Below are 15984 nucleotides of genomic sequence, written 5' to 3'. Positions count from 1 at the left end.
TACAAATGAATTCTCAATAAAATATTTAAGTGTACATTTTAACTATGGGTTCATCAAATTATTTAAAGTGTTTACGAACATATGACCAGGGAAAAATTTATGATGAGGTGGGGATTTGCATTATTTAGTGGAATCCCTGGTGCTTCCAACTGCGAGAGAGTGCTTGCAAAGACGCCTACTTTTCTTGTTGTTTTAAGTGATGTAACATATACATGGTTGTCGTAACATGCTAGCCTATTCTTCACATTTGGCTTATAGCCCGTTTCCATTACTGCGTTATAAAACAAGGGCTGTTTGTAAAACATGCATGCCCCCCATATGGGCTGTCAGTTGTAGTGGCAGACATTGTGTGAATATGTTTTTTGTCACTGTGACCTTGACATTTGACCTAGTGACCTGAAAATCAATAGGGGTCATCTGCCAGTCATGATCAATGTACCTATGAAGTTTCATCATCCTAGGCATAAGCATTCTTGAGTTATCCGTAAACCATTTTACTATTTCCAGTCACTGTGACCTTGACCTTTGACCTAGTGACCTGAAAATCAATAGGGGTCATATGCATGCCATGATCAATGTACCTATGAAGTTTCATGATCCTAGGCGTAAGCATTCTTGAGTTATCATCCGGAAACCATTTTACTGTTTTGAGTCACTGTGACCTTGACCTTTGACCTAGTGACCTGAAAATCAATAGAGGTCATCTGCCAGTCATGATCAATGATCCTAGGCGTAAGCATTCTTGAGTTATCATCCGGAAACCATTTTACTGTTTCGAGTCACTGTGACCTTGACCTTTGACCTAGTGACCTGAAAATTAATAGGGGTCATCTGCCAGTCATGATCAATGTACCCATGAAGTCACTTGGTAAATAATTTTTATGCCCCCGAAGGTAGGCATATAGTGATCGCACTGTCTGTCACACTTTTTTGAAAAATTCTCATAACTTCTATGTCGCTTCAAATGTAACCTTCATATTTGGTATGCATATGGATAAGGCCTTTCCATACACAAACAAATTTTGACCCCTTTGACCTTCAACTTAGGGTCCCCGTTTAGGTTTCAAAATCTTAGTGGAGGTTTGGATAAATGCTCATATCTTCTATGTCGCTTCAGATGTAACCTTCATATTTGGTATGCATATGGATAAGGCCTTTCCATACACAAACAAATTTTGACCCCTTTGACCTTCAACTTAGGGTCCCCGTTTAGGTTTCAAAATCTTAGTGGAGGTTTGGATAAATGCTCATATCTTCGTTGTCGCTTCAGATGTAACCTTCATATTTGGTATGCATGGGTTTATGGACAAGGCCTTTCCATACGAACACACATTTTTACTCCTTTGACCTTGACCTTGAACTTAGGGTCTGCGTTTAGGTTTCAAAATCTGCATTTAGGTTTCGAAAAATCCTCATTACTTCTATGTCGCTTCAGATGTAACCTTCATATTTGTTATGCATGTGTATATGGACATGGCCTTTCCATAAGCACACAAATTTTTACCCCTTTCACCTTGACCTTGAACTTAGAGGTCCGCATTTAGGTTTCGAAATCAAAGTGTTTTGGGGGCATATGTCATTCTATGGAGACAGCTCTTGTTTTATCATTTAGCTGTCATTACCAAATGAACAAGAAGCTGTCACAGACAATGTATCCCTTGCCACATGTGCATTGTTGTCAACATATATATTCATTTACAATATGAATTTAGAATTGCATTAAACATGCACAGAAGCTTTCATATGTACTTTAAACAAAGGGGAATAACTCAATAAAATAATAAGATCATGAAATACTGACAACACTCTAGAGGACACATCTATTGTCCAATCATCATGAAAATTGGTCAGAAGATTTTTCATAATGATATCTTGGACTAGTTCGAAAATGGTTCCATTGCTTGAAAAACATGGTTGCCAGGGGGTGGGGCATTTTTTCTTATATGGCTATATCTGTCTGCTGCAGTAAAACCTTGTTAACACTCTTGAGGCCACATTTATTGTCCGATCTTCATGAAACATGGTCAGATGATTTGTCCTAATGATACCTTTTAGCATTTGCAGATAATTATTCTGTGCAAGTTTTATGAAAATCATAAACTGTAGGAGGAGTTGCGCACAAGTGATATACGAAATTGTAAACGAAAGGAATAACCCCCTAAAACTAATGCAATAGTGAAACCTTGAAAACATGCAATGTTTCACTTGAAAAAAATTATTCTGTACAAAGTTGACAAAAATTGCATACAATCGACAGTAATATGTATGTAATGTACGGAATTAATAACTTCAGCATCGCAACTATTGTTAAAACCTATAGAAATTTGAAAGCATCTAAAATGTATAAAATATAAAAGCTGTACAAAATCACATACATCTGCGTTCATGCAGCAGACGCACATTTATTTTAAGTTCACTGATTTATATTTAACTAGACAATCTATATTTACTAAGCAAATAACTTAAAATCTGGGCAAAAATGAAAGCACACAGAAGCTTTCGAATTTCCAACACAAAGACATTGAAAAACACTCCTTGATAGACTGTAAAGTACAGTTAATGTGGCAATTAATTTATTCTAAGTTACACAAATTAAGAATACAATTTAAACATGTTTTTTAATTTCATAATTATGACACGTTAAACTTAGAATTTTATTTTGAACAAATATAAAGTTGGTTCCCTGGCATTCCTGCAGCAGCTGTTATTATGCCCCTCTTCTAAGAAGAAGGGGTATATTGTTTTGCTGAATGTCAGTCGGTCTGGTCTGTCTGTCTGTCGATAGACGAGTTCGTTTCCGATCAAAAACATCATCAACCAATTGACCGATTGGCTTGATACTTCACAATGTGCATTGGCCTTGGACAGTAGATGACCCCTATTGAAATTGGGGTCACTAGGTCAAAGGTCAAGGTCACTGTCATAATAAGTGTGGATATTGTTTCCAATCAATAACTCATCAACGAATATACTGATTGGCTTGATACTTCGCATTGGCCTTGGACAGTAGATGAACCCTATTGACAATGTGGTCACAAGGTCAAGGTCACTGTTACAATAAGTGTGAAAATCGTTTCTGATCAATAACTCATCAACAAATTGACCAATTGGCTTGATAATTCAAATGTGCATAGGCCTTGGCCAGTAGATGACACCTGTTTAATTTGGGGTCACTAGATCAAAGGTCAAGGTCACTGTCACAATAACTGTGAAAGTCGTTTCCGATCAATAACTCATCAACTAGTTGACCAATTGGCTTGAAACTTCACATGTGCATTGGCCTTGGACAGTAGATGACCCCTATTGCATTTGGGGTCACTAGTCAAAGGTCAAGGTCACTGTCACAATAAGTTTGAAAATTGTTTCCGATCAATATCTTGTCAACAAATAGACCGATTGGCTTTATACTTCCCATGTGCTTTGGCCTTTGACAGAAGATAGCCCATATTGAAATTGGGGTCACAAGGTGAAAGGTCAAGGTCACTGTCACAATAAGTGAAAATTGTTTCTGATCAATAACTCATCAACGAATTGACCAATTGGCTTGATACTTCAAATGTGCCTAGGACAGCAGATGACCCCTATTGAAATTGGGGTCATTAGTTCAAATCCCTGTTTAGGGGGCATATGTCTCCGACCACGGAACTATTGTTTATATTGTCTCACATGTCATCTCTTGTCTTTCCACATGTTTTGTCTCTTTAAAGATGTAATAACAACTCAGGAATGTTTATAAAAATATATTGGTTTTAGTGAAGCGATTAGAGTCAGATAGTGAAAAAACACTCACACTTTTAACTTCTGAATATGGACATCTTTGAAAAATCTTATGTAATACATGCATGAGCAATTAACTGTAACGTTCTTGGTGCAAATCATGAGGCACTTCTTTCCACATGGAGATAAAACTGTAGACACTCGTCATAGTAAACATCATATTAAATATCAGTCCACTCCTGACAAACCAGGAAAACATTCATCCACAAAGCAAATCTCAAAGATGATTCTAGTGTCTTCATACACCTTCCTGTAGCATTTACAAGAACATGTAACCACTAGGCAATTCACCGCCGAGTTAATGTGCCGTCATGCTGCAAAGAACGCAGATCGGAACATAGCTCGAGCACATACATGACAGTGGGCTGATGGACACTGCAGGAGGTCAGAGAGTTCAGCTGGGAGATCCTTGCAACTGCTTCTCACGCCTGGTTGTGTTTCTGTGACAAATAGCATGTTGTACAAAAGATTTAAAGGCATGTTTTCACAACAAAGGGTCTGATTTCAAGGAAAACATTCATGATTTCCAGGAGACAATGCATTTGTGTTGGTTTTTTTTTGCGGAAAGAGGGAAAATTCTAGATTGAAATACTTCTTATATCAAACAGATTAGTAAGACATTAATTCATGGTGAAATGAAAATAATTTCTGGCTAATAGTAGTAATTGTAGTAATAACCAATGGTTTGTTGATCCCTTACTTGTTACTGAGACTACTGCCCCTATTCCTAGGCATTGGAACACCAAAACATTGGTTATTACCTCAATAACCAACACTTTACCCGAAATTATTTCTTAAAAATAACACTGGTTATACCACCAGCCAATAAAAATGAAAATTTATTATTTTCAAATAATCTTCAAATTTTTAATATATAATACTATATCAACCATCAATAAGCCCCTGTAATAACAGTTTTACTTTAATACAAAAAGAAGCTTACAGAATTGTCAAAACCAAAACCTAGGTAGTTACCCATCAAGTCAAACACAGCTCTCAATGCCAGCTCCTGCAGCCCTGGTACTGAATGTGTCCCATACTGGCAGACCTCTTGAAACTCTGGCGGCAACACAACATGTGGTAGGTCCCTGCGAAGGACAATATGCAGCCCATGTACTGCAGGCCTTTCTGCAGTTAAATTGCTGAAATGTACACAATATTCAATAAAACATTGTGCAGGCTCCATAGTTTCAATGGTGAAATTGAATGCAAATTGGTATAAAGAGAAACGTTAATCTTATGATATATGAATACTACCAAAAGATACAGTGCTAGTTAACGTCTACTTTGTGTGACATTAAATTAAGTTTAAATATATTCAATAAACTGAAATCAAGCTAATGACATACACTAACCTATTAAAAGATAAAGGAGATTAAATTGACAGTGCAATATGAGATATATGAATATGCAATGTTTGATTGTTGAAATGTATTACATATTTTTGTAAACGTGTTTCTCAGAGGTTCTTAAAGGAATCATGAAAAATCCAACAGACATGGGTAAATTACTAGAGCAGCTCTCAAACATTCAAAAGCAATTATGGTGTTATTTTAAATGTTCCTGATAGCACCCATTACCTGGCATGGAGTGCCGTCTTTGAGATGATTAGAATATTATTATCATCTGGGACTTCCAGGATGTAGTGTAGATCCACATTATCATCCACTATCAGATGTCTCAGCCTGGGAAGTCTCACTACATCTGTACATGGTATACTTTTAATTATAATACTGTTTTCACACCATCATTAAGCCTGCATTAGAGACATAACACCCTGAGGGATAACCTCAGCTGGGATTCTACCGTTTTCAATACACAAAATACAAAGGATATACTCATTTTGTTGTTTATCATTATAACATGCAATGCTGTAGCCATTTTATGTGTGTTCTTCATGTTTTTATTCCAACAAATGGTGAACAGACCAGGATAACTGTTGATTGAAGTGAAATCTATTTTCTCACCTAAACTCTTACAGAGCCAATTACAATGATCTATGCTTTACAAAATGCACTGGTCCATCTTTAACACTTACCTAGTATTCAATTATTTTACAGTCAAGCCCATTTCCACAAAGCGGGGTCAAATGGTTGGTAGGTCGGTCACTGGAAGACGCTTTGACCCCAACTACGCAAATTGTTATGATTGTTTCTTAGGATTATAGGAAAAGCAAAGCAATTTTTAGGTCAACATGTCAAGTTCACAGAGATACGTAACATGACGAGATACACTAGTCACTTCAAGTAGTAATCTAAAGTACTGTTTATACCCCTTCGAAATATCCCTTAAGCTGGCTTCAATTGTGCTAAAACACCATCGGTAAATAATACCCCGAATATGCCTCAGTCACAAATAATCCGGTCGCCGGCCGATGTGTCCGATCTTCAGGCATCGGGAAGACTGGACACGTCGGAGTCGTCCGCCGTCCGATGAGTGACAAAGTTTAAAACCTCAGTCACAAATAGACACCGATCACTGTCCGATCAGCGGCCAACGTTTTTTCTGCTCATCGGGCTGGCGCCGGCCGCTGATCGCGCGCAGATCGGGTCATTTTGTAGCATCCGGCGGCGTCCGGATTAATTTTTTATATCACAGCTTGTTTTACCCGACATCGGGCCCGGAAAGGAATCGAGTTGAGATCGAAAAACGATCGGACGATCAACGAACGGTTATCGCCCGGCGTGCGCCCGACATCGGATTAATTGTACATGTATCATAACGAGCATCGTCTGGCTTCCGAGGGGCATCATGCGGAGGCCTTCCGGCAATCAGACAGTCGCCAGCCGAATTATATGCCTCTGGGAAATACCTTTACTTTTGCCGATACACGTTCAATGAATCCGATGTCGACCGATACCCGTGCGTTGATCGTTTGATCTTGTTTCGATCTCAACTCAATTCCTTCCCGGGCCCGACGTCAGGTAAAATTTTAAGTGAGACTTAAAATTAATCCGGACGCCGCCCGATGCTACAAATTGGCCCGGTTTCCGTGCAATCATCGGGCGGTCGCCAGCCCAATGAGCGGAAAAATACGTCGGTCGCTGATCGGACGGTGATCGGTGTCTATTTGTGACTGAGGTATTATTGGATAGTTCATGGAATTGACAGCTGTAAATGGTTAAAGCATTTAATCCTTGATGAAATGGTGTTTACAAAAAACACACACACTCTTCCATCATGTTTCATTTGCTTTATTGTGATTTGTATTGCTTGCTAATGCCTTATGGACTAAACGTTTTTTAGATTTACATTGAGGGAAAAATGTTTTGTTTAAGCTTAAATTATCATCTTGATATTTGTTTTTTATATGATAAAATACAACTGATGTTCTTTGTCATCATTGAACTGTCAAGTGTGCTGCACTTTTTCTTCATAAAACAATATTAACACATACGTAACTGACTTATAACATGTCATCATTATGTGACTTCACAAGAAACCAATTTCATAATACAAGCCTCTGTGACCTTGACCTTTGAAATATTGACCTTAATATTGATATGCATCTTCCTTTCATTTCATGTAACAATCACACCAATTTACATGATCAAATGCTAAGGCATTCTATAAGTATAGTGTTGAAAGAAATGTTCAATGGACCAACCAACCGGCAATCCATCCAACTGATTAAAAGTAGAATAGCTATATACCCCACCAACTTTAAATGGGGTATACTTTAAATAAGTAAGCGTCCCAGAATCTGATGCAGGCGTCCACTCACCCAAAGGTAGGTACTGGAGATTGTTGCCAGCCAATGATACTTCATTCAGATCACTGAGGACAAAGAGTTGCCGTGGTAACCTGACCAGTTTGTTTCTATCAAGAGCCAGTAGTTTCAAGCATTTGCAAAACATGATCTCCTTAGGAACAGTTGTTAGAAGGTTCCTGGATGCTTCAAGGATTTCCAAGTTTACCAGTTTTCCAAGGTCTGAAATCAAGGTTTCAATGAATGCCATCCAATACAGTCCCAGAGTCGCAATAGGTAGGGTGTAATGTTGAATGATAGTTGAATACCTATTAAAGCAGGATGCACATGATGAATCGTAAACTGTACAATTACAGTAAGACACTGAATCTAATCTACAAAAGTTTTTCACAATTTAGCAAGTTTGTTTTCAAGTCCATGCATTTAATTGTTGAGTTCAGCAATTTAAACAGAAATATTTTCAAAACATGAAGCTCCTCCATGATTATTGCAGAATAAACTGTGCTTGATTTTTAGATGGGCGCTTTAGCGCCCGTCTAAAGTGCTTAGTGTGAAATTCAGGTCGATACGACTAGGTATGATTAACCCAATACCCGGTTGCGTATCCGCGCAAGAAAGAGTTGTATTATTTATGCAAGAGGTTTGAGTTCTCCAATTATGTGAATTCACAAATGGCAACATTATATTAATATCGTGTTACATTCAATATTTTCGAACGGTGTTTTATAGAAAATAATCAATAAACAATGATCGTATTGTACGTGTCGCGGAGGAGATTGTTTATGAATGATTAAAATAGTCCACTTTCTGCTGCGTGTGCGTGACGTAGTATTTTCGCTCAGCTCATTCATAAATCTGAGGCTGGCGATAAACAAAGGGGAGTCCGTGTGAGAATAACGCAGTAGTATAAGGTTACGCTTGTTTATATTCACAGGTCTCAATTAATAATACGTTGACCACGAGTTCAACAATTATTACAGGGATACGATAGACAACATAAAAAAATGTTTCATTATCGCTGAAACTGTTAAAAAAAACATTTAAATATAACAATAATATTCTCTAAAAAATGTAGTCTTGCTGTTTTGAAATAAGGTTTGGAATTTTGTTTTCTAAATAACTTAATTCAAAACAAAAGTTTAATTATAGTGTTTTTTACTTGTTAGTCGCATATTTACCGCATTATAATGTGTGTTATAATAGGCAAACCATACATTAGTAAAATTCAATCTGCTTTCGCACATAGAAGGAATGGATCAATTAGGTGCTGCGTTTCCTTTGCTTACTTCAGTTAGAGGTCAATTATTTAAGTAATAGCAATCACAAGGCTCCGACTTCAAAGGAATTGCGGAGCTTTCTTACCTAATAAAAGTTGTAGTCGCATGGTATTTGCGTTTTGCGTCCTATTTGGTCACGTGGTTCTTTTTCACGGTTGTTTTGGTATTCATGATATATGCGTCTGTCGATAAACAAAGGAAAGATTACGGGTTATAACAACGCAATAGGTTACGCTCTCGCATACAACTCAATGACGTAGTACAGGTCGTAAAATGAGAGATTCGGGAAAAAGTTGACGCTTATTTATATCAAAGACCCATATTATCTATAGGTCAACAATAACTTCAGCGATACGATAGACAAAAAAAAGTTTCATAATTGCTAAACCCGAATATAACAAACAATTTATAATAATGATACGAATGCAATAGCAGAAGGTTAGTAGAAGGTTAAGCTTGTTTATATTCACAGTTCTCAATACATAGACAGTTGGATATGAGTTCATGAATTACTACAGGCATACTATAGGCAACCTCGAAAATGCTTTTTAATCGCTAAAACCGAAAACAACCTAATATATTATATTAAATATATTTATAACAATAAATGTCTTTTAAAAATGTAGTCGGCGTATACGCTGACTTTGAAGTAAAGTTAGCAATTTACTTTTCTAAATAATTAAATACAATTAAACAAAAGTTTAACTATTGTGTTGTGTTTTTCACTTGTAAGCTGCATATTCACCGCATGAAATGTGTGTTAGCATTGTCAAACCACACATTAGTGTGAGTAAAATAAAAAATATACTACGGGAGAGCACTTCATATGTGTCCTCATATGCCTTGTTATGAGTATCTTTCTTCACTATCGAAATATATCGTATGTTTATATTTGATTTAAACGCAGTTTTCTTTCGACACATTTAAATCACACGTCAATAGCGCCGTCATGCGAAAATGGGTCTTATGCGTTTCGGCAAGCGTTTGTTAAACCCAACATGTGCTTTTGCGCAGTCAGGCCATAGGCGATGCCGTTCGCTTTAAAATCACTCAATATGTTATGTTTCTCCTTACCAGAAGGAGTGATAGCTGAGTGGGCTATTTATATGATGGGCGCATATGGAATAAGACCCATTTTCACATGACGAGGGTCATTACAAATCTCATTGCGAATTGAAAATGCCACATTTAAGAACAATGCTTTTTGATACAAAATTGAATTGAAAATAGCAAACTTGTTAATAATGGCAGCCTATCCACACATTAAGGAATGATTTCCAGACGTGCTGACCAAGTACGGCAAACATTGTGGTATGATAATTAAACGATTTTCTCTTATCGTGACACTATACTATTTCGCTAATGATTGTTTTCTCATCTTGGAGGCGAAAGTGAAATTCTGCGAGATGGATTGTAACGCGTAATTGTAACAGGGCCACAATTTGTGTCGTTTGAGCATACAGAGAGTAGTCCGGAATTCCTTACACTGAACAGTGCTACATCCTTTGAATTGAGCACATACGCAGTGATGTAGCAAAAATTCAGAGGTTGTAACTCGAATCAGCTTATTAAATATTCGAAAATATTTATGCGTGTCTGTTGGCGTTATGTAAAAGTCACTAAGATGAAAACTGAAACAGCTACGCCTAAAAGCGCATGAGTGCTCTATACCTATGTTTATGTTAGCGTTGTTGACACCGTGTGAACTGCTCGGGTAATAAGTAAAGCATAAACAGCAATGTTTATATACTTTTATTCCTCCATATACAAGATACGAAGATTGTTGTATATTTTGAATTTGTATATGGTGTCAAAAATCAAAAGTTTTGTACACGGAACTTTCATTATGAATTTATATTCTTGGTGAGATAGTCATTTGATATAAGAAAAAAATATTCCTTTAATATGGTGACTGCACATTTTCTTTATATTAAGTTATCATTACCATTTTCATCATACTTTCTATGCTTTCAGAACTTCCAAAAAGCATGTTGTTTTTATTTTGTCTTAGTTATTTCTATGAAATAATAAGGATGATAAAAAGTGCACACAAAACTCGACCCGTGCGCTATGACACACACTTTATAAAGTTGAATGGCGTGTGTTCATTTCAAACTTGCGATTGATTTTCAAAAATGAATTGCGTGTTAAATTATGCAATAGCGAACATCTTCAGTGCCTTCAGCTGCTTTGATTTTCTTTATCTAAGAAAGTGAGCCTCTATTCATGCTAGAATGATAATTTAAAAATCATATTTGCAGAAGAGTATAATCAAATATTGTTTCTGTATGATTTGTATGTGCAATATTATGGGCATGAATAGGTATACTACTTGCCACTGGGTAATTGTGTTAGTCTATTGTCAGATATCTGCAGTTTCGTAAGGGATGCAAGTTGACACACAGAGGTCGGAAGTAGCGTCAAGAGGTTGCTGTTCACATTTAACACATGCAAGAATACCAGACTGCTCAGCTCATCTGGAAGACATTCAATAGAGTTGCTCTCCAGAAGCCTGTCAAAACAATGGAATAATATATATATATATATATATATATGAGCCGCTCTCTGTGACAACGGGAATGAATGCATGTGAGTGGGTTTTTTCCTTTAAAGAAAGTCCCTTCTCAGCAAAAGTCCAGTTTATTGGAAAAAGTGTCATCCCTGATTAGCCTGTATGCACATGCATTAAGCCCCGTTTTCTCAGAGTAAAGCTCATATATAATACTAGAGATTAAAGGGATTTGTACAATTTGGTAAAATGAAGTTTTTCAAAATCATTGTCATATATTCTAAAAATTATGTATGCATGATGTTTAAACAAACAAAACAACTCTCTTGACTAAGAAAAATGTTTAAAATACTGGTTCATTAACAGATATTCATCATTAAAAATCTGTGAAAAATAAAGCATTATTTTGTAATGGTTTTCCTGGACACTTTGGAAAATACATATACGTAAAATATTGAGATTATATTTTACAGCACAACATGAAAGGCTGTGTGGCAGTGGAAGCATGTAAGCTTTTTTTTCTGAGGACATGTGTTCCAATTGCTGCGGCTGCAATATTTTTTTATTCAACTTTGGTTCTTGCTGTTATAATTAGTAAAGACTATTAAACACATTATTGACTTATGACATTTAAAGAATTCATACAAATATCTGTGAAAAAGTATCTTTAAAACAAAACATATGATAACTAATCATATATAGTCATATGTCTTGCATAATAGATTGAAAATGATATGAATTGTGTAAAGATATCTTTTACAAGTAAAAACAGAGATTAAACGTGTGAATAAGTCTTTGTAATCAAACTTTGTTCTTACACATTTGGTTGTATTTCTAAATGATGATTGTGTTACTTACAGTTCTTTTAGTCTGCACAGTTTGGCAATGCTTTGAGGCTGAAAGAAAAAGCAGTGATATAATATTCAGATATACAGTAGTAACTATGGAAAATACATAACCGCAGAGTACCATTTCTCAATAAGTACCCATTATTAAACAAATCTTATAATATTTATCAAGATCCTTCTACACATTTTCATTTAAACTTGAGTCAATTATTATAAAAAGCTGATGTTTGAGGCTTGTCTGTGAACTGTACAAATGTTGTATTGGAAAAAAAGACTAACTCAGCTTTTATCCAAAAATACATCTCCAGACAAAGTTTTCTTATCTACACACAATCAATTTTAATGTCTGTCTTGACAGCAATGTTTGCTGTGGTTAAATCATATTTTATCTTAAGATTAAAACACTTAAAGCAAAGCCATTCTTCAAAATCTACTGCCTTTCACTTTATTAGGCTAATAAATTAAGTAATTAGCAAGAATAAATATGATTGGTGATTCATATTAAACTTTGACAGCAAGTTTGATGAAAACATCTTACTTGTGTAAAAGTCAATTTTGGTCAATTTGAATTTGTGAAGTCAGAGGTGTAGGTTATGGGGAGGCAGGGGCGGCGGCCTGCCTCCCCAATATTTCGACTAGTCGTCTTTATATAAAGAAAACGTAAAATCCCCAAAAATCGCCGCCACAAAACCAGTACATGTATTTTTGTTATCACGCGCCATCAGTGCAGAAGCCATGTGTCCCCTCTCCGTCTGCTTAGAGGTTGCCAATAGTGATGTGTCAATATCCCTTGTTAGGTGTCATAAACCAGGGGCCCGGGTAAATGTCATTGCATTAATTTTATTGTTTTATTATTTTCCGTGATTGCACTGTTGGTGTTTTGATTAAGGACAGGCTATTCTTTTAATTTTAATTTATCGCTTTAATTCAAAGGTAACTGCCACTTAAAACAATTTGAGTAAATATACACGTGAAAAACATTAATTTGATTGAAAATATTTGTGTTCTTTAAGTAAAACAGCTATTATTTGATTAGAAATCATTGAAGCAATATCATATATGTAATTGTTTAATGTTCAAAATGAGTAGTTCTAATCAGCCTAAAAATTTCTAAGCATACATTCAGGAAGAAAAAGCCAGAACAGCGTTCATTCCAATCTAGTTGGTTTGATTTGTTCACAACGACTCGGAGATCCGTACCAGGATAGTAGGCGTGTCCCAGATGGAGAGCTTCAACCTCTTCTTTGGTTTCCACCCAGGTCACATCATCAGAGGGTCGCTTCAATGACATGGAAACATTGACCAGCAAGCGCTCCGACGATGCCTTCGACAAGTTTTGGGTTGACATCAACAGCCAGCTCGATGACGTCGACGTAGGAGAGCCAGTGGTTCCCAGGCGATGCAAGGTGCCGAAACGCTATGACGTTGGGACCAGGGCCCAGGTCTACTTTGAAGCATTCGATTTGGTGATCGCGTGTATCAAGGCAGATTCGCTCAGCCAGGCTACAAGACCTTCAGATCCCTCTAAGACTTTCTGGTGTGCTGCGCCCTTAATGGTGACTACGCCACTCATCTGCGGAGCATGAAGGACTTCTACAGGGACGACTTTAATGAGGAGGCGCTCACCACTCAGCTGGAGACGTATCAGGTCATCGTACAGGGCAAGGAGGTCAAGACCATCACGGACATTGTCATGTTCTTCCGCGACTTGCTTCCTGAGTCTCGCCTCTTTTTCACAGAGGTGATGCGCGTCCTCCGCCACGTTCTGGTAATGTCCGCCACCAGTGAGAGGTCATTCTCCGCCCTGAGACGCCAGAAGACGTACATCTGGACGTCTATGACACAGGAGAGACTCACCCACCTCATGACGCTCCACATGCACAGGTGTGTGACCGACGCAATGGACTTGTTAGCCAATGAGTTTGCAGTAAGAATGAATCAGGGTTAACTATCTTCGGGTAGTTTTCATAGAATGTGACACTACTACACTTGGCATTAACATTACGCGAACAGTGCATGATAAATTGTGTCTTCAATCAACACATAATTTGGCGTGGATTTAGTTCTAGGGACTTTAAAAATGAAATATGCCTTAATTTTTGTTTATTGAACTTAATTTAATAATATTTATTCATCCTGGTTCAGTATTTAAATAGTGCTCGAAATGTGCATATATTCTTTACTAATCATGTCATATTGTATTGTTTGTTGTGTATTTTCAAGTGGTTATTTATTACAGTCTTCCCATTTCAGGTGTTAAACTTGTCCATCAGTAATAAAATATAAGTGTTGTGAATGTAATGGTAATGTTATTATTTCTCATATCACTTGTTAAACTCCGTCATTAAAATACATAAACATTTACTTTATTTATGTTTAAAGTAGCACGAGTTTTTGGAAAGAAAAAATAACTGTTGCGATTTCTGGGTCGTTGTCGGCGGCATTGGACAAACTGATTTCATGACAAACTGAGAGTGAGACAAAATTCGGGCATTTATATCAAAATGAAAGTTCCCCCAAAACGCATTATATTTATTGTAATTATAAATTTTTTCGGAACCACAGGAGAGGACAACCCTCTCAAACAAACCCCTTTATATTCCCAGTACAGAAACTGAACCGCCTCCCTAATCTACGCCCCTGGAAGTTTGATGTACAATAATTATTTAAGATTACAGAGTACTAATAATGAAATTAAATTTTTATTAGTAATATTCAAATTATGTCATAATTAGAGTTATTATAAGAAATAGTATATCCATTGGCTGCTTTTTTTATCTAGCTCTACAGCATCATAAAGATTAAGGTTTTCTCTGATACAAAATTGTTAATTTGGTCTAAATACTTGTCACATGTTTCTAAATTTAATTAAACAGATAAAAATTCAAAAATCATTAAACAGATCAAAATTCAAAAATCATGTTAGATTTTTTTCCCATAATATCACTTGCAATTCTCAATAAACTGTGTCTTAATCACAATTTAATAATAAAAGCACAATAATATTAATATTAAGACAAAATCAGCCTTGATACAAATCAGACGCATTATGTTTAACTCTATCCTATCCTATTCATCTATTTAATGAACAAATCATTGCAAACCACAAGCAGAGTGTACCTAAGCACATGTTTTAGGGAATATTGAGCTTCTTTTTCTGATATTTGTTTCATTTTAACCCAGGTATAATTAACAGAAACACTAAATGTATTGCATGATGTTTAAATAGATTTACAATGCGCAATATAACACCGATCCTGCCACAAATATCTCATTAGTTAGAGAGTACGTGTGTGTTTTCCATGTGATTTACATTACAAAAAAAATGGAACAAGGTTGTGTAAACCAAATTACCTACCAGTTGTGTAAGCAAGTTTCGTTTAAGATAAAGGTATTCCACGTGAAGGAAGCTGTCCACATTTATGTCATTGTCTTCCAGACCCGCATAATTCAGCAAAACAACGCTCTGTTCACTAAAATACTGCTTGGAATTAATAAGGTCGAGAGACATTCTGACATTATTTGCTAAGCCAAATAGTGGCATATTTACAAGAAAGGGAAGTAATTGCGTACAGTAAAACAAAAAAAAATACCTCAACGCAATATTTCGCCAAAATTAAGGTTACATACCGAATGATAAATAGAAAAGTTGAAGTTCGTTATTTATGTTCAAACAATTTATTGCTAATATGATTATAGGTGCTACCTAATTTACGGGCAAAAGCTTTTTATTTTATGTTTGATAACCATGTATTTTTAATAAATATATGGACATGATTGTGTTCAAAATATTATAATTGTTGCAATAATTAAGTAATGCATCTTAAAAATTCAATCTTAAAACGAGTTTACATGTTCCTAGCT

General features: G+C 36.2%; 1 protein-coding gene across 1 annotated transcript; it reads right to left on the bottom strand.

The window, feature by feature from the left end:
• Nucleotides 1-2556: 2556 nt before the first annotated feature.
• On the bottom strand, nucleotides 2557-15665 carry LOC127877626 (leucine-rich repeat-containing protein 28-like). Its single transcript, XM_052423697.1, has 7 exons — nucleotides 15479-15665; nucleotides 12131-12168; nucleotides 11100-11275; nucleotides 7502-7708; nucleotides 5358-5481; nucleotides 4753-4919; nucleotides 2557-4217 (listed from the first exon to the last, which is right to left on the bottom strand). The coding sequence occupies exons 1-7, from the start codon at nucleotides 15662-15664 to the stop codon at nucleotides 4087-4089; spliced, it is 1029 nt and encodes a 342-aa protein (XP_052279657.1). The 5' UTR covers nucleotide 15665; the 3' UTR covers nucleotides 2557-4086.
• Between the last annotated feature and the right edge of the window lie 319 nt (nucleotides 15666-15984).

Source organism: Dreissena polymorpha, chromosome 4 (genome assembly GCF_020536995.1).
Source record: "Dreissena polymorpha isolate Duluth1 chromosome 4, UMN_Dpol_1.0, whole genome shotgun sequence".
In the NCBI taxonomy this organism is placed as follows: Eukaryota; Metazoa; Mollusca; class Bivalvia; order Myida; family Dreissenidae; genus Dreissena; species Dreissena polymorpha.
Note: the sequence above shows the minus strand (reverse complement) of the source record. Positions and strands in the feature narration are given on the sequence as shown.